Genomic DNA, 21,068 nt, shown 5'->3' with positions numbered 1-21,068 from the left:
GACATGATCCGGAAATCAAATTCACATTTAAAAAGCCAAGTTGATTTAGAATAGACCTTTAAAATGAACAAGCAACCCTTCCATGCCCAAAAACAATCCAATTAGACAAACAAATATTATTTACAGCATAGATTATTCAGATGTACAGTAGTTCTTAAAATGATTCCATCACATTGGTTACTAAGCAACAACTGAGTTTCTGCTCCGTTCCGAGTCGAGATATGACAAGAGACTGAAGGCCCATGGGATGAAGTTCTTACGATGCAGCCAATAGAATACTCGGCATACACAATGCATTATTGAGACCAGGGTTCAATGGTATTGGGGTCGAGCAGCATGGAGCGCAACACTACTGTTGTGAGACACGACTGACTGATTTGCGGTCACTCTGTGGTCTGCTCAGGAAGTCACAGTAATCTCCCAAGTGTTACATCGTCCCTACAACGGCAGCAGACAAATGGGTCAACATAAAATTGCGGAGGGAATCATTTTACTACAACCCTGGAGAGGGATAATAGAACAGCTGGCTGGCAGGTCAGTCAACACTTGGAGAGAATGGACAAAACCTCAGTTGTTCTTCAGTAAGGAATGACTAACTCCAATTGCTCTTTTTATTACAGTATATTTTTCAATTAATACAAATCTTACAATTCTATGGATACAGTATATAAACAATCTCAATAAAAAGTGCACTTGCAAAAAAGAAACAAAAATAACAAAGCAGACTTTTTTTTTTTTAAACACAAAATGGGACCATTCTTTCTCAGGATGATGTCACAGTGGCATTTTGATAGCCATCTTCTCTACGCTGGTTCAGCGTAACAACCTGCTCTTAGTGGAGTGCAAACAGTAGCATTGCTTAAAAATTAGGTAAGGGTACACGGGGCCTGAAATTCTAAATGTTCCATAACATGATTCTATACGACAGCCAGAAAATGATAGGTGGACGAGGCAAGACTTCACGTGTAAGACATGTCAAAACAAAAAGTGCAGTTGAATCTTAGACAGCAGCCTGGCCCTGTAACCTGAATATTTCCCACTAGTGACACAAACCAGTCTAGCTTCCAGTGACCGGTCTTTACATGTGAACTCAAGAGCAGCAGAGAAATGAAGAGGGCCAAGATGGGGGTACAATTCTCAAGAGATAACCTCCCCAGGGGCGCGATAGAGCCAGAGAACGAGACAAGAGCGTAGCCTTTTACGTCGCAAAGGCAAGCAGTAACATTAGATATGCAGCTGATAACGGGGAATAACAAGTGGTCATTGGGGTCCTTTGGAAAACCATAAGAAAAGACTGAACTGAAACCTCACCCATGTGCTTTGGACACGACCCTCAGGCCTTTCTGATCGCCTCATGGAGTGAATCGATTTCCCTTTGGGAGGTGCTAGTAAAGACAGTTCAGAAACATGTGGACTGGGGTGGGGGTTGAGGGGACAGTATACATCCACAATGTCAAGAAAATGTTCCTCTAAGGCCAGTACTCCACTTGATAAATTGCATGAATTGAAGACAAACCTTGGACAAGTTGTCCATTAGATTAGAATCAATACCATTTATACCCAAGGTCGAGTTACACGTGGTAACATTTAGACCGGTGGAATCAGTTACAAGTGTACATCTGAAGCCAGGAGAACAACCAAGGGAAAAGGTCGGACTAACTGAGGAAGCATTCACAACTGACCCAATGTCTGCTCATGCAACATTGGGTGTTGTGGGTAAATGGCTCTTTTCGGGGTTGCAGAGCAGTCAAGCTTGGGGAGACTTAGGTTTGCCTGGTTATCAGAAGGTGAACAAGCAGGCTTGATAAGAAGTACAGTGCAAACAAAGGTTCAAAATCAGCTCATAAAAACATACACATGGGGAGTGCTCCTGCTGTGATGGGTAAAACATAAGAACTTCAATCATCAAGCAACCTGATAGACTGCACTAACAGGCTGCGTATGAATGAGGAAGTTTGTTTTGCATTTCATCCTTCGTGGACTTTGTTACAGGTGGTGTGTGTACTGTGTGTGTGTGTGCAAGCATGTGTTGATAAAAACCACAAAAGGGAGGGTAAAAACAGGAAATCCCCTACACATAACCCCTGACAGTCATCCCAGATATGGACTCTTCTTCTTATGTTCCCAGCACAGTTCACACCACAGGGTTTCCCAGCCTAGGACCCAGGAGCCTGGGTAACCTCCCTTGGCAGGAAGTATAGTCTCTTACCAATGGTCAGGAGTTGCAGGTCATCTCCATGGCAACTGTTCAAGGTATGCTGTACGTGTGTAAGTGGTTTCAGAAGGGATAAGGGGAAGAGTCCTGCACATCCCAAAACACCTAGTGCTGAGAGGGAGAGAAATGTTAATATATTTTGATCAATTATTCTCTAAAGCCACATTTAATCGAAGCATGGCAGTCTACTGACCTTTAGGGCACGTCCTGTGCGTGTGGGAGTGGGGCTGAAGAGTGAGGGTGGGGTCCGGCCCCTAGCAGTTACACTGCTGCTTGGTCTGTGCGGGGGTACCTCTGGGCTGTCTCAGCTGCCTCAGAGAAGAATCTCCATACTGGATACCTGAACCCATCCGTTCTGGGTCCAACTCACCTGACAGAGGCAAGGCGCATTTTTTTTAAACCTTTATTTAACCTGGCAAGTCAGTAAAGAACAAATTCTTATTTACAACGGCGCCCTATGGGACACCCAATCACGGCCGGATATGATACAGCCTGGATGTGAACACACATACAGTGACTTCGGAAAGTATTCAGACCCCTTGACTTTTTCCACATTTTGTTTATGTTACGGCCTTATTCTAAAATGGATTATATAAGCGAAAACAGGTTCAGACATTTTTGCACATTAAACAAAAAATAACAAAAAAAACTTTATTTACATAATAATTCAGACCCTTTGCTATGAGACTCGAAATTGAGCTAAGGTGCATCCTGTTTCCATTGATCATCTTTGAGATGTTTCTACAACTTGATTGGAGTCCACATGTGGTAAATTCAATTGATTGGACATGATTTGGAAAGGCACACACCTGTCTAAACAAAGCCATGAGGTTGAAGGAATTGTCCGTAGAGCTCCAAGACAGGATTGTGTCGAAGCACAGATCTGGGTAAGGCTACCAAACATTGAAGGTCCCCAAAGCATTGAAGGTCCCCAAGAACATAGCGGCCTCCATCATTCTTAAATGAAAGAAGTTTGGAACCACCAAGACTAGAGCTGGCCACCCGGCCAAAGTCAGCAATCGGGGGGAGAAGGGCCTTGGTCAGGGAGGTGACCAAGAACCCGATGGTCACTCTGACATGGCTCCAGAGTTCCTCTGTGGAGACGGGAGAACCTTCCAGAAGGACAACCATTTCTGCAGCACGCCACCAATCAGGCCTTTATGGTAGAGTGGCCAGACGGAAGCCACTCTTCAGTAAAAGGCACATAACAGTCCGCTTGGAGTTTGCCAAAAGGCACCTAAAGGACTCTCTGGTCTGATGAAACCAAGATTGAACTCTTTGGCCTGAATGCCAAGCGGAGGAAACCTGGCACCATCCACCTACGGTGAAGCATGGTGCATCATGCTGTGGGGATGTTTTTCAGCGTCAGGGAGACTAGTCAGGATCGAGGGAAAGATGAACAGAGAAAAGTACAGAGATCCTTGATGAAAACCTGCTCCAGACCTCAGACTGGGGGCGAAGGTTCACCTTCCAACAGGACAACGTCCCTAAGCACACAGCCAAGACAACACAGGAGTGGCTTCGGGACAAGTCTCTGAATGAGTGGCCCAGCCAGAGTATCTCTGGAGAGACCTAAACATAGCTGTGCAGTGACACTCCCCATCCAACCTGACAGAGCCTCAGAGGATCTGCAGAGAAGAATGGGAGAAACTCCCCAAACACAGGTGTGCCAAGCTTATAGCGCCATGCCAAAGAAGACTCAAGGCAGTAATCCCTGCCAAAGGTGTTTCGGCAAAGAAGAGTAAAGGGTCTCAATACTTTTGTAAATGTGATATTTCAGTTAAAAATGGTTTTTATTAAATTTGATTTTTTTTTTTTTTTTTGCCATGTCATTATGGGGTATTGTGAGGGAAAAAGCAATTTAATCCATTTTAGAAGAAGGCTGTAATGTAACAAAACGTGGAAAAAGTCACGGTCTGAATACTTTCTGAATGCACTGTATGTATAGGGGTAAGTAAGGTGACTAAAAAACAGGATATAAGATAAACAGAGTAGCAGCAGCTTGTTTGTGAGTGGGTGTGTGTAGAGTCACTATAAATGTATGTGCATATCATGTGTTTGAGTGTGTAGGGCCCTGCGAGTGTGCATAGAGAAAATATAAATATAGGTCAATAAAAGATACAAGGTTAACTCAGATGGTCTTAGCTTAGCAATTTATCAGTCTTATTGCTTGGGGATAGAAGCTGTTCAAGAACCTGTTGGTGCCAGACTTGATGCACCGGGTACCGCTTGCCGTGCGGAAGCAGAGAGAATGGTGTATGGCTTGGGTGGTTGGAGTCTTTAACGATTTCCAGGGCCTTCTTTCCACACCACTTGATATAGAGGTCCTGGTTGGCAGGGAGCTCAGCCCCAGTGATGTACTGGGTTGTCCACACCGCCCTCTTCAGCGCCATGCGATCGAGGGCGGTGCTATTGCCATACCAGGCAGTGATGCAGCCAGTCAAGATGCTCTCAATGGTGCAGCTGTAGAACTTTTGAAGGATTGGAGGGCCCACATGCTAAACTTTTTCAACCTCCTGAGGGGGGGAAGAGGCACTGCCGTGCCTTCTTCACGACTATGCGAGTGTGTTTGGACCATTTTAAGTCTTTAGGTGATTTGGACCAGAGGAACTTGAAGCTCTCAACCTGCTCCACTGCAGCCCCGTCGATGTGGATGGGGGCGGTCTCGCCTCCTCGTTTCCTGTAGTCCACGATCAGGTGGTATTACTGACATTGAGGGAGAATTTGTTGCTTTGGCACCACACTGCCAGGTCACTGACATCCTCCCTGTAGGCGGACTCATTGTCGCCGGTGATCAGGCCTATCCCCGCAGTGTCTTCAGCAAACTTGATGGTGGTGTTGGAGTCGTGTGTGGCCACGCAGTCATGGGTGAACAGGCAGTACAGGAGTGGACTAAGCACACACCCCTGTGGGGCCCCTGTGTTGAGGGTCAGCGTGGCAGAGGTGATGTTGCCTACCCTCACCACCTGGGGTCGGCCCGTCAGGAAGTCCAGGAATCAGTTGCAGAGGGAGGTGTTCAGACCCCCGAGTCCTAAGTGGTGACGAGCATGGAGGTGACCATAGTGTTGAAAGCTGATCTGTAGCCAATGAACATCATTCTCGCATAGGTATTCCTCTTATCTAGGTGGGCGAGGGCAGTGTGGAGAGCAATTGAGGATGTATCATCTGTGGATCTGTTGGGGCGGTATGCAAATTGGAGTGGGTCTAGGCCAGGGTGTCTGGGATGGCGGAGTTAATGTGTGCCATAACCAGCCTTCCAAAGAACTTGATGATTACTGAAGTGAGTGCTACTAGGAGGGAGTCATTGTGGCATGAAGCCTTAGAGTTCTTAAGAACAGGGATGATGGTAGTCATCTTAAAACATGTGGGGATTACAGACTGGGACATCATCTTCATGCTGAAATGCCTCAAGTTTCAGCACGATAATGCTGAGGCCCCATGTATCTGTACACAATTCCTGGAAGCTGAAAATGTCCCAGTTCTTCCATGGCCTGCATACACAGCAGATATGTCACCCATTGAGCATGTTTGGGATGCTCTGGATCGACAGCGTGTTCCAGTTCCCGCCAATATCCAGCAACTTCGCACATCCATTGAAGAGGAGTGGAACAACATTCCGCAGGCCACAATCAACAGCCTGATCAACTCTATGTGAAGGAGATGTCGCGCTGCATGAGGCAAATGGTGGTCACACCAGATACTGACTGGTTTTCAGATCCACACCCCAATTATTAGTATTTTTTTAAGGTATCTGTGACCAACAGATTCATATCTGTATTCCCAGTCAAGTGAAATCCATAGATTAGGGCCAAATGAACTTATTTCAATTGACTGATGTCCTTATATGAACTGTAGCTCAGTAAAAAAAATGAAATGGTTGCGTTTAGATTTTTCTTCAGTGTACATTAAATCAAGAAAGACCAAGACACACACATATAGCTAGGCGTAAACAACATGAGACATCCCAAAACCAACTTGTTTGATAGTAAGATTGAAAATCAAACGGATACACCTTTTTAGCACGCACGCACGCACACACACACACACACACCTCATAAGTAAACTGTTTACCTGACTCTATCTTGTTGAGGATGGTACGGGCAGTTTTGAGGAAGGCCTCCTCCACATTCTCCCCTGTCAGAGCGCTGGTCTCCAGGAACATCAGTTCTGTAACAGTCAGTCAGTCAACTCGATACTCTAATCTCAATGAAACTAATACAGGTTTAAAAAAACGAGTGGAAATTACAACTATCTGAGATTAGAGTTGACTAAAAAGGGGAGAAAGGAAAAAAGGGGAGCGATGGAGTGCGGAAAGGGTGAGAGACAGTTGTGAAATGAGAGCCAGGGAAACGGCCTGAGTAGAGGAGAGAAAGGGTGAGAGACAGTTGTGAAATGAGAGCCAGGGAAACGGCCTGAGTAGAGGAGAGAAAGGGTGAGAGACAGTTGTGAAATGAGAGCCAGGGAAACGGCCTGAGTAGAGGAGAGAAGGGTGAGAGACAGTTGTGAAATGAGAGCCAGGGAAACGGCCTGAGTAGAGGAGAGAAGGGTGAGAGACAGTTGTGAAATGAGAGCCAGGGAAACGGCCTGAGTAGAGGAGAGAAGGGTGAGAGACAGTTGTGAAATGAGAGCCAGGGAAACGGCCTGAGTAGAGGAGAGAAGGGTGGGAGACAGTTGTGAAATGAGAGCCAGGGAAACGGCCTGAGTAGAGGAGAGAAGGGTGAGAGACAGTTGTGAAATGAGAGCCAGGGAAACGGCCTGAGTAGAGGAGAGAAAGGGTGAGAGACAGTTGTGAAATGAGAGCCAGGGAAACGGCGTGAGTAGAGGAGAGAAGGGTGAGAGACAGTTGTGAAATGAGAGCCAGGGAAACGGCCTGAGTAGAGGAGAGAAGGGTGAGAGACAGTTGTGAAATGAGAGCCAGGGAAACGGCCTGAGTAGAGGAGAGAAGGGTGAGAGACAGTTGTGAAATGAGAGCCAGGGAAACGGCCTGAGTAGAGGAGAGAAGGGTGAGAGACAGTTGTGAAATGAGAGCCAGGGAAACGGCCTGAGTAGAGGAGAGAAAGGGTGAGAGACAGTTGTGAAATGAGAGCCAGGGAAACGGCCTGAGTAGAGGAGAGAAGGGTGAGAGATGGACAGACAAGACAGTTACCGTTCTCCTGTGCGAAGCGGGACGCCTCAAGGAAGGTGACCTCACGGTCCGCGTCCAGGTCCTTCTTATTGCCGCACAGGATGATGACGATGTTGGGGCTGGCCAGCGTCCGTGCGTCTGTCAGCCAGTTGGTCAGGGCGTTGTACGTCTCCCGGCTAGAGGAAAGACACAGGAGGGGAGAACTGATTCAAATCACGTCTCCTTAGGAAAGGCATGTTCAATAGGGAATGGGACGTTACTTTTGAAAAAGCAGAGTTGTGAACTGTGTGCTCATGACAGCATCAGAGGTCAAATAGAAGAAGTACTTGGATGAGGGGGGGGGAGATGATAGGTTGAGAATATTAGCAGTTTTTCAACTTACACTTTTCAATCTCTCTGTGAGCAAATGTTCTTTTTGCTCCAAATGAGAAGAGAAATATGAAACGTCATCACTCCCTTTTCTCCCTCAAGGACAGATGGAGTCCGATACCACGTCACATCTTCTATTTATTTTTTTGCGAAGTCCCCGATCACCATGGTGACAGCATGCTGGTGTCCATGGCAACGTGAGAACAATGAGCAGAAGGGTGTCGACTAATGTCCCACAGCGAGGCGGCTTAACCATGACGTCAGCATAGGAGGTAAGCGATGACGACCCCTCTGCCTCGGTGTAGCTCTCTCACACCACACGCTTCCATCTCTCCCTCTCCCCATATTCTCTCCCTCCCTGCTCTCTTCTCTCTCGCTCGGTTGACACTCTGTCTAATGGAGTTTTGCTTTCCGGGCTGCCTGTCTGAAAACGCCACTTTATTACAGGCCCTGCCATTCTGCATCACACACTTTATTACAGGCCCTGTCATTCCGCATCACACACTTTATTAAAGCTCACCTGACAGTACACCATTCACTCCATCTTGATTATAAGACAAGCAGTGCCATGGCAACTCTGGGCTTATTAAATAAAAACTCTTGGCTTGGTGCTGCCATACAAAATGTCTCCATCTCTGACTCAGAGTGTCTTAGTGCTCCTGACAGACTCTCCATAGGCCTGTTGAAATTCAACATCTCTAGTCGGTCTCTCCGTGCTCTATGCTAACTCCCATGCCTGTGTGTGTGTGTGTGTGTGTGTACAAGGGACCAGTAAAACCAGTGCGCGTTCGTCATGGGTCGATCATTGGTTCACCTACCTTGTGATGTCATAGACGAGCAGCGCCCCTGCCGCCCCGCGGTAGTAGCTACGAGTCACAGACCTGGGGGAGGGCAGACAGAAAGCACTGTTAACCAATCACAGAACCAGAATACAATCTGTCAACCAATGAGGGCACGGGTCAGCGGTAACGGCACTCAGGGTAACCAATGGGAGATCTTCACCTGAAGCGCTCCTGTCCGGCTGTGTCCCAGATCTGTAGTTTAACCGTCTTACCCCCGACGTTGACCACCCTGGACCCAAACTCGACCCCGATGGTGTGGTTGGAGTCCTGCTTGACTGCACAGGCAGAGACAAAAGAAAAGCCACAATCATCACTGCACTGTTTGTTTATGTCTCATCCTTTATTAAAAAGTCTGTTTTTACAGATGGCTGGCTCGTGAAAGACAACCTTGACTAAAGAGTAGGTGTGTGACTGCCTAGTTATTAGGCCTAAGTTGCCAAGACTTCACAGAAACATTTCCTGGTTAATTCCCAGAGCTGATCTAGATTGTGCTGGTGCGTTGTGCTTGTTTAAAAAGACCAGAACAGTTCGCTTCAGAAGCCTCTTCAGAAGCCTCATCAGCATATCAGAGGGTTAAGGAGATACTGCCTCTCCCAGGTCCAGAGATTAACACAGTCAAAGAAAGCCCTTCTCTCACGCTACTGACAGGACTGGGAGTTAGAGGTCTTTATCTCATTTACACATCAGTGTGCGTGGACATCCGCTACATGAGCGCGTGTGTGTCAGTGTGCAGAGATGCATGTAACATTTCTATATTATTGTACATAAACAATGCATGTGGGTGCATCGGCACTACTTACACTTGGTCTCAATGAACTGGTGCAGGAGGCAAGATTTCCCTGCCCCAGCACTGCCAATGACCAGGAACTTAAACAGGAAGTCTGAAATGAGAGAGAGCGGGGACAGAAATCAATACAACGCCAGCGGCTCAAACGGTTGAACTTGAAACCAATCCTTAAGTCGTCCTGTGATCGTGAGCTGCTCGCCGCCACCGAGTTGCCAACGGTCCCAAATTAGCTGGCTAATCACTACCTTGCGTGAGTGTGATGGCACGTTAACATTGATGCTAATTTGCAAAAGCGACTTGTTAAAAGGATGGAGGTAAAAGAGACTTCTAAAATTAACAATGAGAGAGGATGTGTTGTCAACCACTGAGAGGTGTAATCCCATAGGTCATCGCTCCTCGCTACGAGAGAGATTGAGTTGTATCATCCGGGTCGGTCTCCTCAGGCGTTGGAACTAATCCTGATTTCCCCCAATGAAAAGCCAAGCTTATCTGTATGGTGTGGCTTGTCTCGGAGTGTACGCTGAGTGACAGAGATAGCATCCAGGAGCCCTGCCAAAACAGTCTCCCAGCCTCTGACCTCATACCGCCCTCACCAATCTGACCAAAGGGCTCGATGACTCAATGTTGCAGTGCAACCCCTGACTAGACAGACGGGCTCCTAGCTAGGTGAGCTCCATGCAACTAGCCTGAGTGTTGCACTGACATTCAGATGCAGTGTTTCCCCTATATTCAAATCATGGCTACCACAAAAAAAAACCATATATATAATTTAAAACACTCTCCCTGACTGTCTATACGGTTGAATGTCGGAAGTTTACATACACCTTAGCCAAATACATTTAAACTCGGTCTTTCATAATTCCTGACATTTAATCCTAGTAAAAATTCCCTGTTTTAGGTCAGTTAGGATCCCCAGAGTTAATTATTTCAGCTTTTATTTATTTGGGTCAAACGTTTCAGGTAGCCTTCCACAAGCTTCCCACAATAAGTTGGGTGAATTTTGGCCCATTCCTCCTGACAGAGCTGGTGTAACTGAGTCAGGTTTGTAGGCCTCCTCCTGCACACACTTTTTCAGTTTTGCCCACTAATTTTCTATAGGACTGAGGTCAGGGCATTGTGATGGCCACTCCAATACCTTGACTTTGTTGTCCTTGAGCCATTTTGCCACAACTTTGGAAGTATGCTTGGGGTTATTGTCCATTTGGAAGACCCATTTGCGACCAAGCTTTAACTTCCTGACTGATGTCTTGAGATGTTGCTTCAATATAACTACATCATTTTCCTCCTCGTGATGCCATCTATTTTGTGAAGTGCACCAGACCCTCCTGCAGCAAAGCACAAACGATGCATGATGCTGCCTTCCCCGTGCTTCACGTTTGGGATGGTGTTCTTCGGCTTGCAAGCGTCCCCCCTTTTCCTCCAAACATAACGATGGTCATTATGACCAAACAGTTCTATTTTTGATTAATCAGACCAGAAGACATTTCTCCAAAAAGTATGATCTTTGTCCCCACGTGCAGTTGCAAACCGTAGTCTGGCTTTTTTAATGGCGGTTTTGGAGCAGTGGCTTCTTCCTTGCTGAGCGGCCTTTCAGGTTATGTCTATATAGGACTAATTTTACTGTGGATATAGATACTTTTGTACCGGTTTCCTCCAACATCTTCACAAGGTCCTTTGCTGTTGTTCTGGGATTGATTTGCACTTTTCGCACGAAAGTACATTAATCTCTAGGAGACAGAATGATGGCTGCGTGGTCCCATGGTGTTCATACTTGCGTACTATTGTTTGTATAGATGAACGTGGTACCTCCAGGCGTTTGGAAATTGCTCCCAAGGATGAACCAGACTTGTGGAGGTCTACAATTTTTTTTCTGAAGTCTTGGCTGATTTCTCTTGATTTTCCCATGATGTCAAGCAAAGAGGCACTGAGTTTGAAGGTAGGCCTTGAAATACATCCACAGGTACACCTCCAATTGACTCAAATGATGTTAATTAGCCTATCAGAAGCTTCTAAAGCCATGACATCATTTTCTGAAATTTTCCAAGCTGTTTAAAGGCACAGTTAACTCAGTGTATGTAAACTTCTGACCCACTGAAGTTGGGATACAGTGAATTATAAGTGAAATAATCTGTCTGTAAACAATTGTTGGAACAATTACTTGTGTCATGCACAAAGTAGATGTCCTGACTGACTTTCCAAAACTATAGGTTTGTTAACAAGAAATTTGTGGAGTGGTTGAAAAACGAGTTTTAATGACTCCAACCTAAGTGTATGTAAACTTCCGACTTCAACTGTAGATTTGTTTTATAAGATCATCTTTGTGAACTAACAACCACTGAAATAAAAACTAGACAACCTAAAATAACTAAAATGCCATGGGGGCCCCCATTGATTTTGTTATCATGTTTGAGTCACTCAGATAGCATAACACAGCATAAACCATGGCAGAAATGTGTAGAACTGTAGAAAATGTGCTTTAAAAACAGCAACATTTTGTCTCTGTTGCCCCCCCGCTAACTTCGCCACAACTGCTGAAAAAGATCCTAGGGGAAACGCTGAGCTGGCTACATGGCGGCAAGTGTATAAGAACGGAGGCAGTCGATTCACAAACAGTCTATGTATAGCCGACCGGCCGAATACATCTGCACAACACAGATAGATGGGTTACACTGGGCAGCTGCACAGATCTAGTTGTGTGTTGGACCGGGTCTGGTACTTGACCCATCCTACGCACATGACCGTCTGGGTGAGGCCCTGACGTGTGGGACAGAGAGCGGTCCAAAGACGGCCTTTGTGCCGTGACCACAGATAGGCCAGGGGCCATTTGCATGCGTAGGCCAGGGTTCCACCAAGCCATACAGGGAACAAAGGGGAATTGAAGAGGGAGAGGCTGGCTGTGTGTGGAAAGGGGCAGCAGTAGTATAGAGTGAAGGATGCACAAGTCTCTCTCCCTCTCACATGTGAGTCAAGCTGCAGGAGAAACACACAGGCCCCTCACTGAGTTTCAAGGCTAGTTGTTACATTTACTAGGAGACTACAGTACCAGTCAAAAGTTTAGACACACCTACTCATTCCAGGGTTTTTATTTTATTTTCCAGGGTTTTTGTTCTTCAAAGTAGCCACCCTTTGCCTTGATAACAGCTGTGCAGACTCTTGGCATTCTCTCAACCAGCTTCACGAGGTAGTTACCTAGAATGCATTTCAATTAAAAGGTGTGCCTTGTTAAAAAGTAAACTTGAGGAATTTCTTTCCTTCTTACTGCATTTGAGCTAATCAGTTGTGTTGTGACAAGGTAGGGTTGGTATACAGAAGATAGCCCTTTTTGGTAAAATACCAAGTCCATATTATGGTAAGAACAGCTCATATAAGCAAAGAGAAACAACAGTCCATCATTACTTTAAGACGTGAAGGTCAGTCAATGCGGAACATTAAGAACTTTGGAAAGTTTCTTGAAGTACAGTCTCAAAAACCATCAAGCGCTATGATGAAACTGGCTCTCATGAGGACCGCCACAGGAAAGGAAGACCCAGAGTTACCTGTGTGTCTTTGTGAGACGCAGAGTAGGTGAACGGATTATCTCCGCATGTGTGGTTTCCCCCATGAAGCATGGTGGAGGAGGTGTGATGGTGGTTTGCTGGTGACACTGTCTGTGATTTTGTTAGAATTTAAGGCATGGCTACCACAGCATTTTGCAGCATTACATCATCCCATCTGGTTTGTGCTTAGTGGAACTAGCATTTGTTTTTCAACAGGACAATGACCCAAGACACACCTACAGGCTGTGTAAGGGCTATTTGACCAAGAAGGAGAGTGATAGAGTGCTGCATCAACCTGGCCTCCACAACAACCCGACCTCAAACCAATTGAGATGGTTTGGGATGAGTTGGACGGCAAAGTGAAGAAAAAGCAGCCAACAAGTGCTCAGCATATGTGGGAACTCCTTCAAGACTGTTGGAAAAGCATTCCAGGTGAAGCTGGTTGAGAGAATGCCAAGAGTGTGCAAAGCTGTCATCAAGGCTATTTGAAGAATCTCAAATCTAAAATATATTTTGATTTGTTTAACACTTTTTGGGGGGTTACTACATGATTCCGTATGTGTTATTTCATAGTTTTGATGTCTTCACTATCATTCTACAATGTAAAAAATATTGTAAAAATTAAGAAAAACCCTTGAATGAGTAGGTGTGTCCAAACTTTTGACTGGTACTGCGTTTCAATTACGTTTCCAACTCTGTCAGTGCCCGACTCTTCACCTCAACTTTCTGACTGCTTTGCAGATTGGATGCTGTTGACCGCTCTGCTGCTAGTAGGCTAATCAGCTAGGCTACAAAGCAGGCCAGTCAAATAGTCAATATTGTAACTCGAGTAAATGACTCGACTCCCACTGATGAAAGGAAAGAGCTGGGGATGAGATTGCTCCTTTGTTCTTCTGTGACATTTAAACACATTACGTTCTCCTGCAGCCAGCTATTCTCCAACCCATAAAACAACCATGGCCTATTTATACTAGCGTGTGTGGTTTACTCAAGCAACATAACAGTGAGGACACATTCATGGCAAGGTAGGTACCCACTACAGGCCTTATCACACCTTGTTTTCTGTCTCTCAACAGAAACACTTATCAAAGACAACCTGTGTGTGAATGTGACCGATGGAAAAGCCTCTGGGCCTTACCCCGGAAGGGAATAGGTGAGTCATTGTATTTACACCATAATAACACCACAAGTATTTTGTTGGGTATGAGCTATAGTAAACAGCAGGCAGGAATAACAGCCTGATCAGTGACCACACACACATCCTCCTGTTCTTCCCCTGCTCTGAATCAGACCCCTGTGTTACCTCTGGAGCCAAGCCATATACTATCTTACTGTGCTGGGCTTCGTCAGTGTGTGTGTACACACTAAGTCAGCCATTCCCCTAACCGAGAGACTGTGTGATGCGTTTTGTGTTTAGGTAAAGAATAAAGTACAGTAGGCCCAATCCTTCACCGAGAGCCAACGTGAATTAGTGAATGCAGCTTCTCCTAGTCTGCTTTGTGTAGTCACGTGTCTCCCCCATGACTGTTGTTCTACCCTCCTTTCCTTTATCCCTTCAGGTACTTAGAAGGGAAAAAAGCCCATGAGTAAATCAATGAAGACTATTACAGCTGCGCTCTATGTACCATTAGTGTAGAGCACTCCACCTCTGATGTTGACCTGCTCGTGTAGCATTTCAGAGAGAGAGAGAGAGAGAGAGAGAGAGAGAGAGAGAGAGAGAGAGAGAGAGCAAAAGAGAGACTATATAATTATTGAGTGAGGGAGACGGATGGAGAGACATGTGTGGTTGTGTCAAGCAGGGGGTTGAGCAAGCTGCAACAGGAGAGCAGTGAGTATCCAAGTTGTGCTGTTACACAAACAAAAACCAATCCGTTGGCCACAGCATAAGAAAATGAATAGGCCTGGCTACAGTAAAACACTTAGCTACCACCAGACAGCATGTCCAAAGCATGTTTACAAGGTTCAAATTTATATTTCGGCATAAAGATTCCAAGACAGTGGTCAAAGGAAGATTAAACTGTTTTTCCCCCCCCATTGGTGAGAATAACAAGAGCGGTTTAAGGCACCACTACAGATCCGGGTTTGATCCCGGGCTGCGTTGCGCCGCGACCGGGGGACCCATGAAGAGACGCACAATTGGCCCAGCGTCGTCCGGGTTAGGGGAGGGTTTGGCCGGCTGGGATGTCATTGTCCCATCTCACTCAAGCGATTTCTTGTGGCGGCCGGGTGCATGCACGCTGATTTCGGTCGCCAGCTGTACGGTGTTTCCTCCTACACATTGGTGCGGCTGGCATCCGGGTTAAGCGAGCAGGGTGTTATGAAGCAGTGCGGCTTAGCGTTTCGAGGGGACGCATGGCTCTCGACCTTCGCCTCTCCGGAGTTGCAGCGATGGGTCAAGACTAACTACCAATTGGATAACACAAATTTTAAAAAGGGAGTAGAAAGTTCCAAAAATTATAAAATATAATTTAAAGAATAAAAGTAGAACAACAAGATTGTTTGTTAGTAACACACCAACGTAAATGTCTTGGATTGGCCCCATGGAATTGGACATGTAATGGACCAACAAACACCCAGCTTGTTTTGATTTTAAAATATGTAGGTTACATTGTCATTTATAAAAGTGACATGGGAAGAGTTAACATTCAGGAAATTAGATTAATGTGGAATAGAATTAATAGAATCTCCATTCTAGCTGACAAGTCAAGCAATAGTACATGCACGGACCAAAAACAAGATGTTTGTTTTGGGATTTCTACAGTTCTTAAAAACAATAAGGTTTTTAAACCTCTTAGAAATGAGTATGTTTACATGCACACTAATCATTTGATATTAAACTGATTATGGCAGTAGGCAGATTGCAATAGTCATGTAAACACCGATTAAAACACCTGATTTTCTAAGCAATCTTTCAAATTATTAGGACATATTAACACCTTAAATCAGCGTTCCAGCGGTGTATTTGATCTGAGCAAGTGCTAGCACCAGCGAAGCGAGCCTTCCTCTTTAGCGCGAGTGGGGTGTGTTCGGAACAATTTAGCAGTAGTTTAAAAGTAGTCTTAGAAGTAGTTCACATACAAACTGTATATGTTCGAACCGAGAATCAAATATTCTTCCCCCAAAAATTGCCGATTTCAGATGTATCCATGTAAAACTGGATTATTGTGGAAATCGTTCTTCTTGCAAAGCATGTAATAGTTTTAATCGAACTAGCTATTATATTAATCTGACTATCCACAATAATCGCATTATTGTGTGCATGTAACTCAGACATCTTTGTTAAAGTTCAGAGGAAGTCACATGAAAACAGTATTACAGTCTTGTTTGAAATGTTTACATGATTTCCAGATATGATCTCATATAGCAAGCTAGTTATGAAGGTGACGAGGACGCTGCTATCTGTACCCTGGGGCTGTGGTGTCATTGCAAATGCATCAGACCAGGGCTCTCCAACCCTGTTCCTGGAGAGCTACCCTCCAGTAGGGTTTCGCTTCAAAACTAACCGGATTGATCAACCAGCTAATTATTAGAACCAAGTGCGCTAGATTAGAGTTGGAGTGAAAACCTACAGGATGGTGGCTCTGAAGGAACAGGGTTGGAGAGCCCGGTCGTTCGCGAAAATACATCACTTGAGAAGTTAGCTAACCCCACCACTTCCAACTTTTCAATTCCAAGAACACATGACTAACTAGATAAATCAAAAGGAGGTCTGTTAAATTAAGCCAAAGGACTGCAAATACAGCTTCTAACTATGACTAAACTTACTGTCGTAAACTAGCCACCTAAGTTAGCTATACCAATTTTTTGTTTGTAATATAGGTTACTTATTGACTAACTTTGGGACACAACTTCCTCTGGGAGTGAAACCAATACAAAAGACTCGATGTTGTGTACCAAAACTACTTCTTGACAATTTTAGGAAGCACACCCCGCTACTCTACCCACTCCTTCTGGCTACGAGACAGTGGTGACACGACAGAGTGTTGATTTCAAGATACGTAGTGGAAATTACGGTTCTGAATGCATTTGCAAACACAAAAAAGCATCCTGATCCCAGCAGGTGCAGTCGAAGTTACACACGTAGCTAGTTCCAAGACGGAAGAGAAAGCGAGACACTTCACTCACTGTTATTTTCTGGTTTAATTAACTAAGTAGACCAGCTGCTATTCTATGTCCCACCCCATTAAATAGACCGGAACTGATCATTTTTGTTCAATGGTAAGCGGCCTGAGTCAATTATCTTCATTTCTCCACCATCTTCAGCTAGCTAACTAAACGTACCGTATGTTTCAGACATGTCGGCCCCCGCTTTAAAAACGATGGACTCAGATGGCTGTTCTTCGTTGATTTCTTCGTACCGTATGTAAAGGATGTTGTGTTGTTTTCGAATGTAGCAATTACTCCTCCTTTTAGATTTCTGACTTCGCCACACCGTTTCCTTTCCTCCTCCAACAACACAACTTATTCTTCGATGAGGTTTAAAAGCGGTTGGCATCCAATAAATGTTGCATTACCGCCACCTACTAGACTGGAGTATAACTTTGCTTGAAAAAATATATAAAATATGAACTACCATCTAACACTACACTCACATTCTTTTTTTAAATATACAAAATAAATAAATAAACACTATACTCCACTATTTAGTCCTACTTCAGGCCAACAGCCTGAAAGGATGGGACACCACCACTTAACACACCCTGTAACTCTTCTGACGTCAAGTCTCACACACCCAAATACATCTTTGCAGCTGCCACCACAACCTCAATTTTCTGCAACTTACGTTACAGTTGATAACCATTGCTATAAATGCTAAAAATCTTACTGAAACATATATCACTTGTTGGTTTATCACTCTGTACTGGTACTGATCTACTACTCACACCACTTCTCTTAGGATCCCTCCCCCTTGACCCATCTTCCTCTGCATTCTTCACTTTATTTTCGTGAGTAACGAAAGTATATTGCACCCAGTCACTTAACAAATTGGTCAAGAATTTCATCTAAGGACAGCTATTATTATTAGTGATTCACTACACTGCAGATGTTGCCAGGGCTGGCAACTTTTGAAGAAAGCTTTTTCCCCCAGGAAAATTGCACTGTTTTAAAGCTAAATTCTTGCAATTATATGTATTTTGACATGGCTTAGGTCCATGACGAGGGTGAAAAAAAACACAGGCCAGGTGTATTCAGAATGCTTTGAACATTAATTGAACACTCATTTGACAACTTTGTTACTTTGAGATTTTGGGGGGATGAAATTTAAAGTATGCTAATATTTTATTAAACATATTTTTTTAGGTGGATTGACACTTTACTCAGACAGTAATTAAATTAAACGGGGAGACAGGCAAATAGGAGAAACAGTGGGAAGGTCAGCAGGAAAGCTCAGGAATGCTCAGAAATACTCATATTAATGGTTGATGGCAGTGGGTAACCAAATCATAGATTGCAGTCTCCTTGTCCATAGACTACTTTCAAGGTAAGGACACAAACATTTTGTATTTGTCATTTTGGTGAACTATCTCTATAAAACAGGACTGGACGAAAATCCTGCTTGCTCTCCAGGAGGGTTGGCCACCCCTGATCCATGTTTCCCAATGGGTGTTTATAAATGTTCTTGTTATAACAATTCATTTCTAAATCACTCAATCTTTACAACATGTAGATCAATATTCAGGTGGTATATGCCTACTAGTTGAAGATCCATTTTCATCATCTTACTCTACATAGACAAACTATGTTATCTGTTTATGATTTGTGAGTCCCCCTACCATCTCTACCTAGCACGTGCACAATACTAAAATGGCCTGGAGCAATTCATATCCAATGCTTATTTGTAGGACATATTCAAAACTGTCCATGATTGGCTGCGAAAATAAATCGCCTCATACAATTTATTTTCAAAGACACATGTCGGTATATCAGACACTGGAAAAACGGGGAAGAAGTGGAACAATAAAATACTGTAAGTGTGGGGGAAATCAGGTCACCCTACCAAACCTCCCTGCTAAAACAGACTGTAGGTCTGTCTGCTGCAATTTGGTTGCCAAAGCCTAAATGCCAATCACCAAAAGAAGGGACTAATGCAAGTGTGGATTAAATCGACTTTAGTACATGCTGTCAAAAGGCTGCATTCTGCAATTGGGACGGGAGTAACAGCAACCTCATTTGGTTGACAACATTGTACATAAAACAGCGCTACCGTGCTGCTCTCTTTACAGTTGTATACATTTAGTGGAGAACGTTCTTTCTTCATTCAGCGCCACTCTAATCTTGAGGGGCGTTTCTTTAAAACGCGCACGCAATCCCCTTGGTCCGTTACATAACTAGACCAATCATACGCTTTAATGTGCCGCGGTTCACACTGCTGTGGCAAGATAGGACAATAATACAGGTTCGGCGCGTGATGTTAAAATGCAGTCGCAGATGCTCCGATTTGAACACAAGTTGGAGTAGTATACAGTTGAAAAAGTTAACGCCCTATGAAATGGATTTAGAAAAATAAAAGCAGTACTTTTCAATGCATGAGATATGAGGTGTGGCGTGTGAGCGTGAGAAGAGGGTCAAATGCGTGTCTCGCGGCCAATGCGTGAGCGTTCGCAGCTCTGCGTTGCATGTAGATGCAACAGCTGGCCACGCGATGGCAGGCACAGATAAGGGTTTGTGCCTGAAGTCTATTGCGCAAGGTCTGAGAATTATTAGACCCAACATTGACAGGCCTGCGACAAGACATGAAATGACGTTAAATATAATATGACATGGCATGACATTAAACCTGCGTTAATAACAACTGTTTAAGTTTATACTATTTTAGCATAGAATATTAACATAATAAAAACTGCTCAATGGTTTCTTTGGTGATCTCTATCTGAGTAGCCATTCTCTATTATTTCCATTATATGCCCAGTCTGTATAGTGTCCTATAGGTTTGTGGGTAAGTGTGTTTAGGTAGTGTCTTTTAGTCTTTCTGTTACCTTTATTTCACCAGGAAGTCTGGTTGTGTGTTAGGAGGGTGTTCGGTGTGGGGACTTGCAGGGGCTGGCAAGCAAGTTGACTCTTCCTCTCTTTTGAAAAAGTTCAACAATGCAGAGTCTTTTGAGGTTTTGATGAAGAATGCCTGCGTTCTCATTCATCACCTTGCCATACTGTCTAGAACACCCACACCCACACCCACACACACACACACACACACACACACACACACACACACACACACACACACACACACACACACACACACACACACACACACACACACACACACACACACACACACACACATTCAAAGCACAGTGTGGAGGGGAGGACCGCCCAAGGGCAACAGGTGATAAATGAGAGAGCCCTCCACCACCACTGTCTCCCCTGGTTCCTCCCTGCCTTTGTTCTGCTCTGTCAGATCCCCCCGGCCTCCCTAGCCCTGTTTAAAAGGCCTTTTCACTGACATTAAAGAGAGAAGGAAGTGCAAGGCACAATGTCGTGTGGGGGCACGGATGTTTTCTTAAGGTGGTCTCTACTCGACTGCACACCGTCTGAGGTGTGGTTGGAGGGAAACAAAGGTACAGTATGTATTTTTTCTTCTGTGATCCACTAACATCTGGAGCTCTGCTACGCACCCTGTCTCTTATCCCCTCTCCCTGTTCTCCTCTCCCCCTCTCCCTGTTCTCCTCTTCCCCTCTCCCTGTTCTCCTCTCCCCCGCTCCCTGTTCTCCTCTCCCCCTCTCCCTGTTCTCCTATCTCATTGCTGTCTCCAGGGCCAGATTAAGAAATCAGAGGCCCCTATAAGTTTCCTGACCATTTCAAACGGAATGTTTGCATTTTTACATGTTCTGGGAGCGTACATGTTAAGGTTGCAGGGAGGTTCTGAGAACGTTTTACTATGGTTCTCTGAAAGTTTTCCTGGGAGGTTTTATTAACGTTCTGTTTGTAACTCCAAGCGTAGGTAGGGCACATGGAAACTAATTTGCTTAGGCATTAATCACGCAAACACATTTATTTTTCATTGTGGTACGGCATCAGTGGACTAATTCTTTTCGTTATCCATGGAATTAGTCCACTGCGCCACCAAGATGGAGCTAGCATGCCATGTTTTTTTTTTACACTTACAAAGCTGTTAATCTATTCAAACAGACCCCGTTTAAAAGGAAACAAGCACTCATTAAGATCAGGTGTGGACAATTAGTAGCTGCGGCCA

The 21,068-nt window shown here is 44.7% G+C and overlaps 1 protein-coding gene across 1 annotated transcript; it reads right to left on the bottom strand.

The window, feature by feature from the left end:
* Positions 1-40: 40 nt before the first annotated feature.
* Positions 41-17,584, bottom strand: LOC139547704 (ras-related protein Rab-4B-like). Its single transcript, XM_071356706.1, has 8 exons — positions 17,156-17,584; positions 9,352-9,432; positions 8,712-8,826; positions 8,528-8,590; positions 7,362-7,516; positions 6,287-6,382; positions 2,409-2,585; positions 41-2,326 (listed from the first exon to the last, which is right to left on the bottom strand). Exons 1-7 carry the CDS (start codon positions 17,367-17,369, stop codon positions 2,470-2,472), a joined length of 840 nt encoding a protein of 279 aa, XP_071212807.1. The 5' UTR covers positions 17,370-17,584; the 3' UTR covers positions 41-2,326; positions 2,409-2,469.
* Positions 17,585-21,068: the final 3,484 nt, after the last annotated feature.

Source organism: Salvelinus alpinus, chromosome 21 (genome assembly GCF_045679555.1).
Source record: "Salvelinus alpinus chromosome 21, SLU_Salpinus.1, whole genome shotgun sequence".
Lineage (NCBI taxonomy): Eukaryota > Metazoa > Chordata > Actinopteri > Salmoniformes > Salmonidae > Salvelinus > Salvelinus alpinus.
Note: the sequence above shows the minus strand (reverse complement) of the source record. Positions and strands in the feature narration are given on the sequence as shown.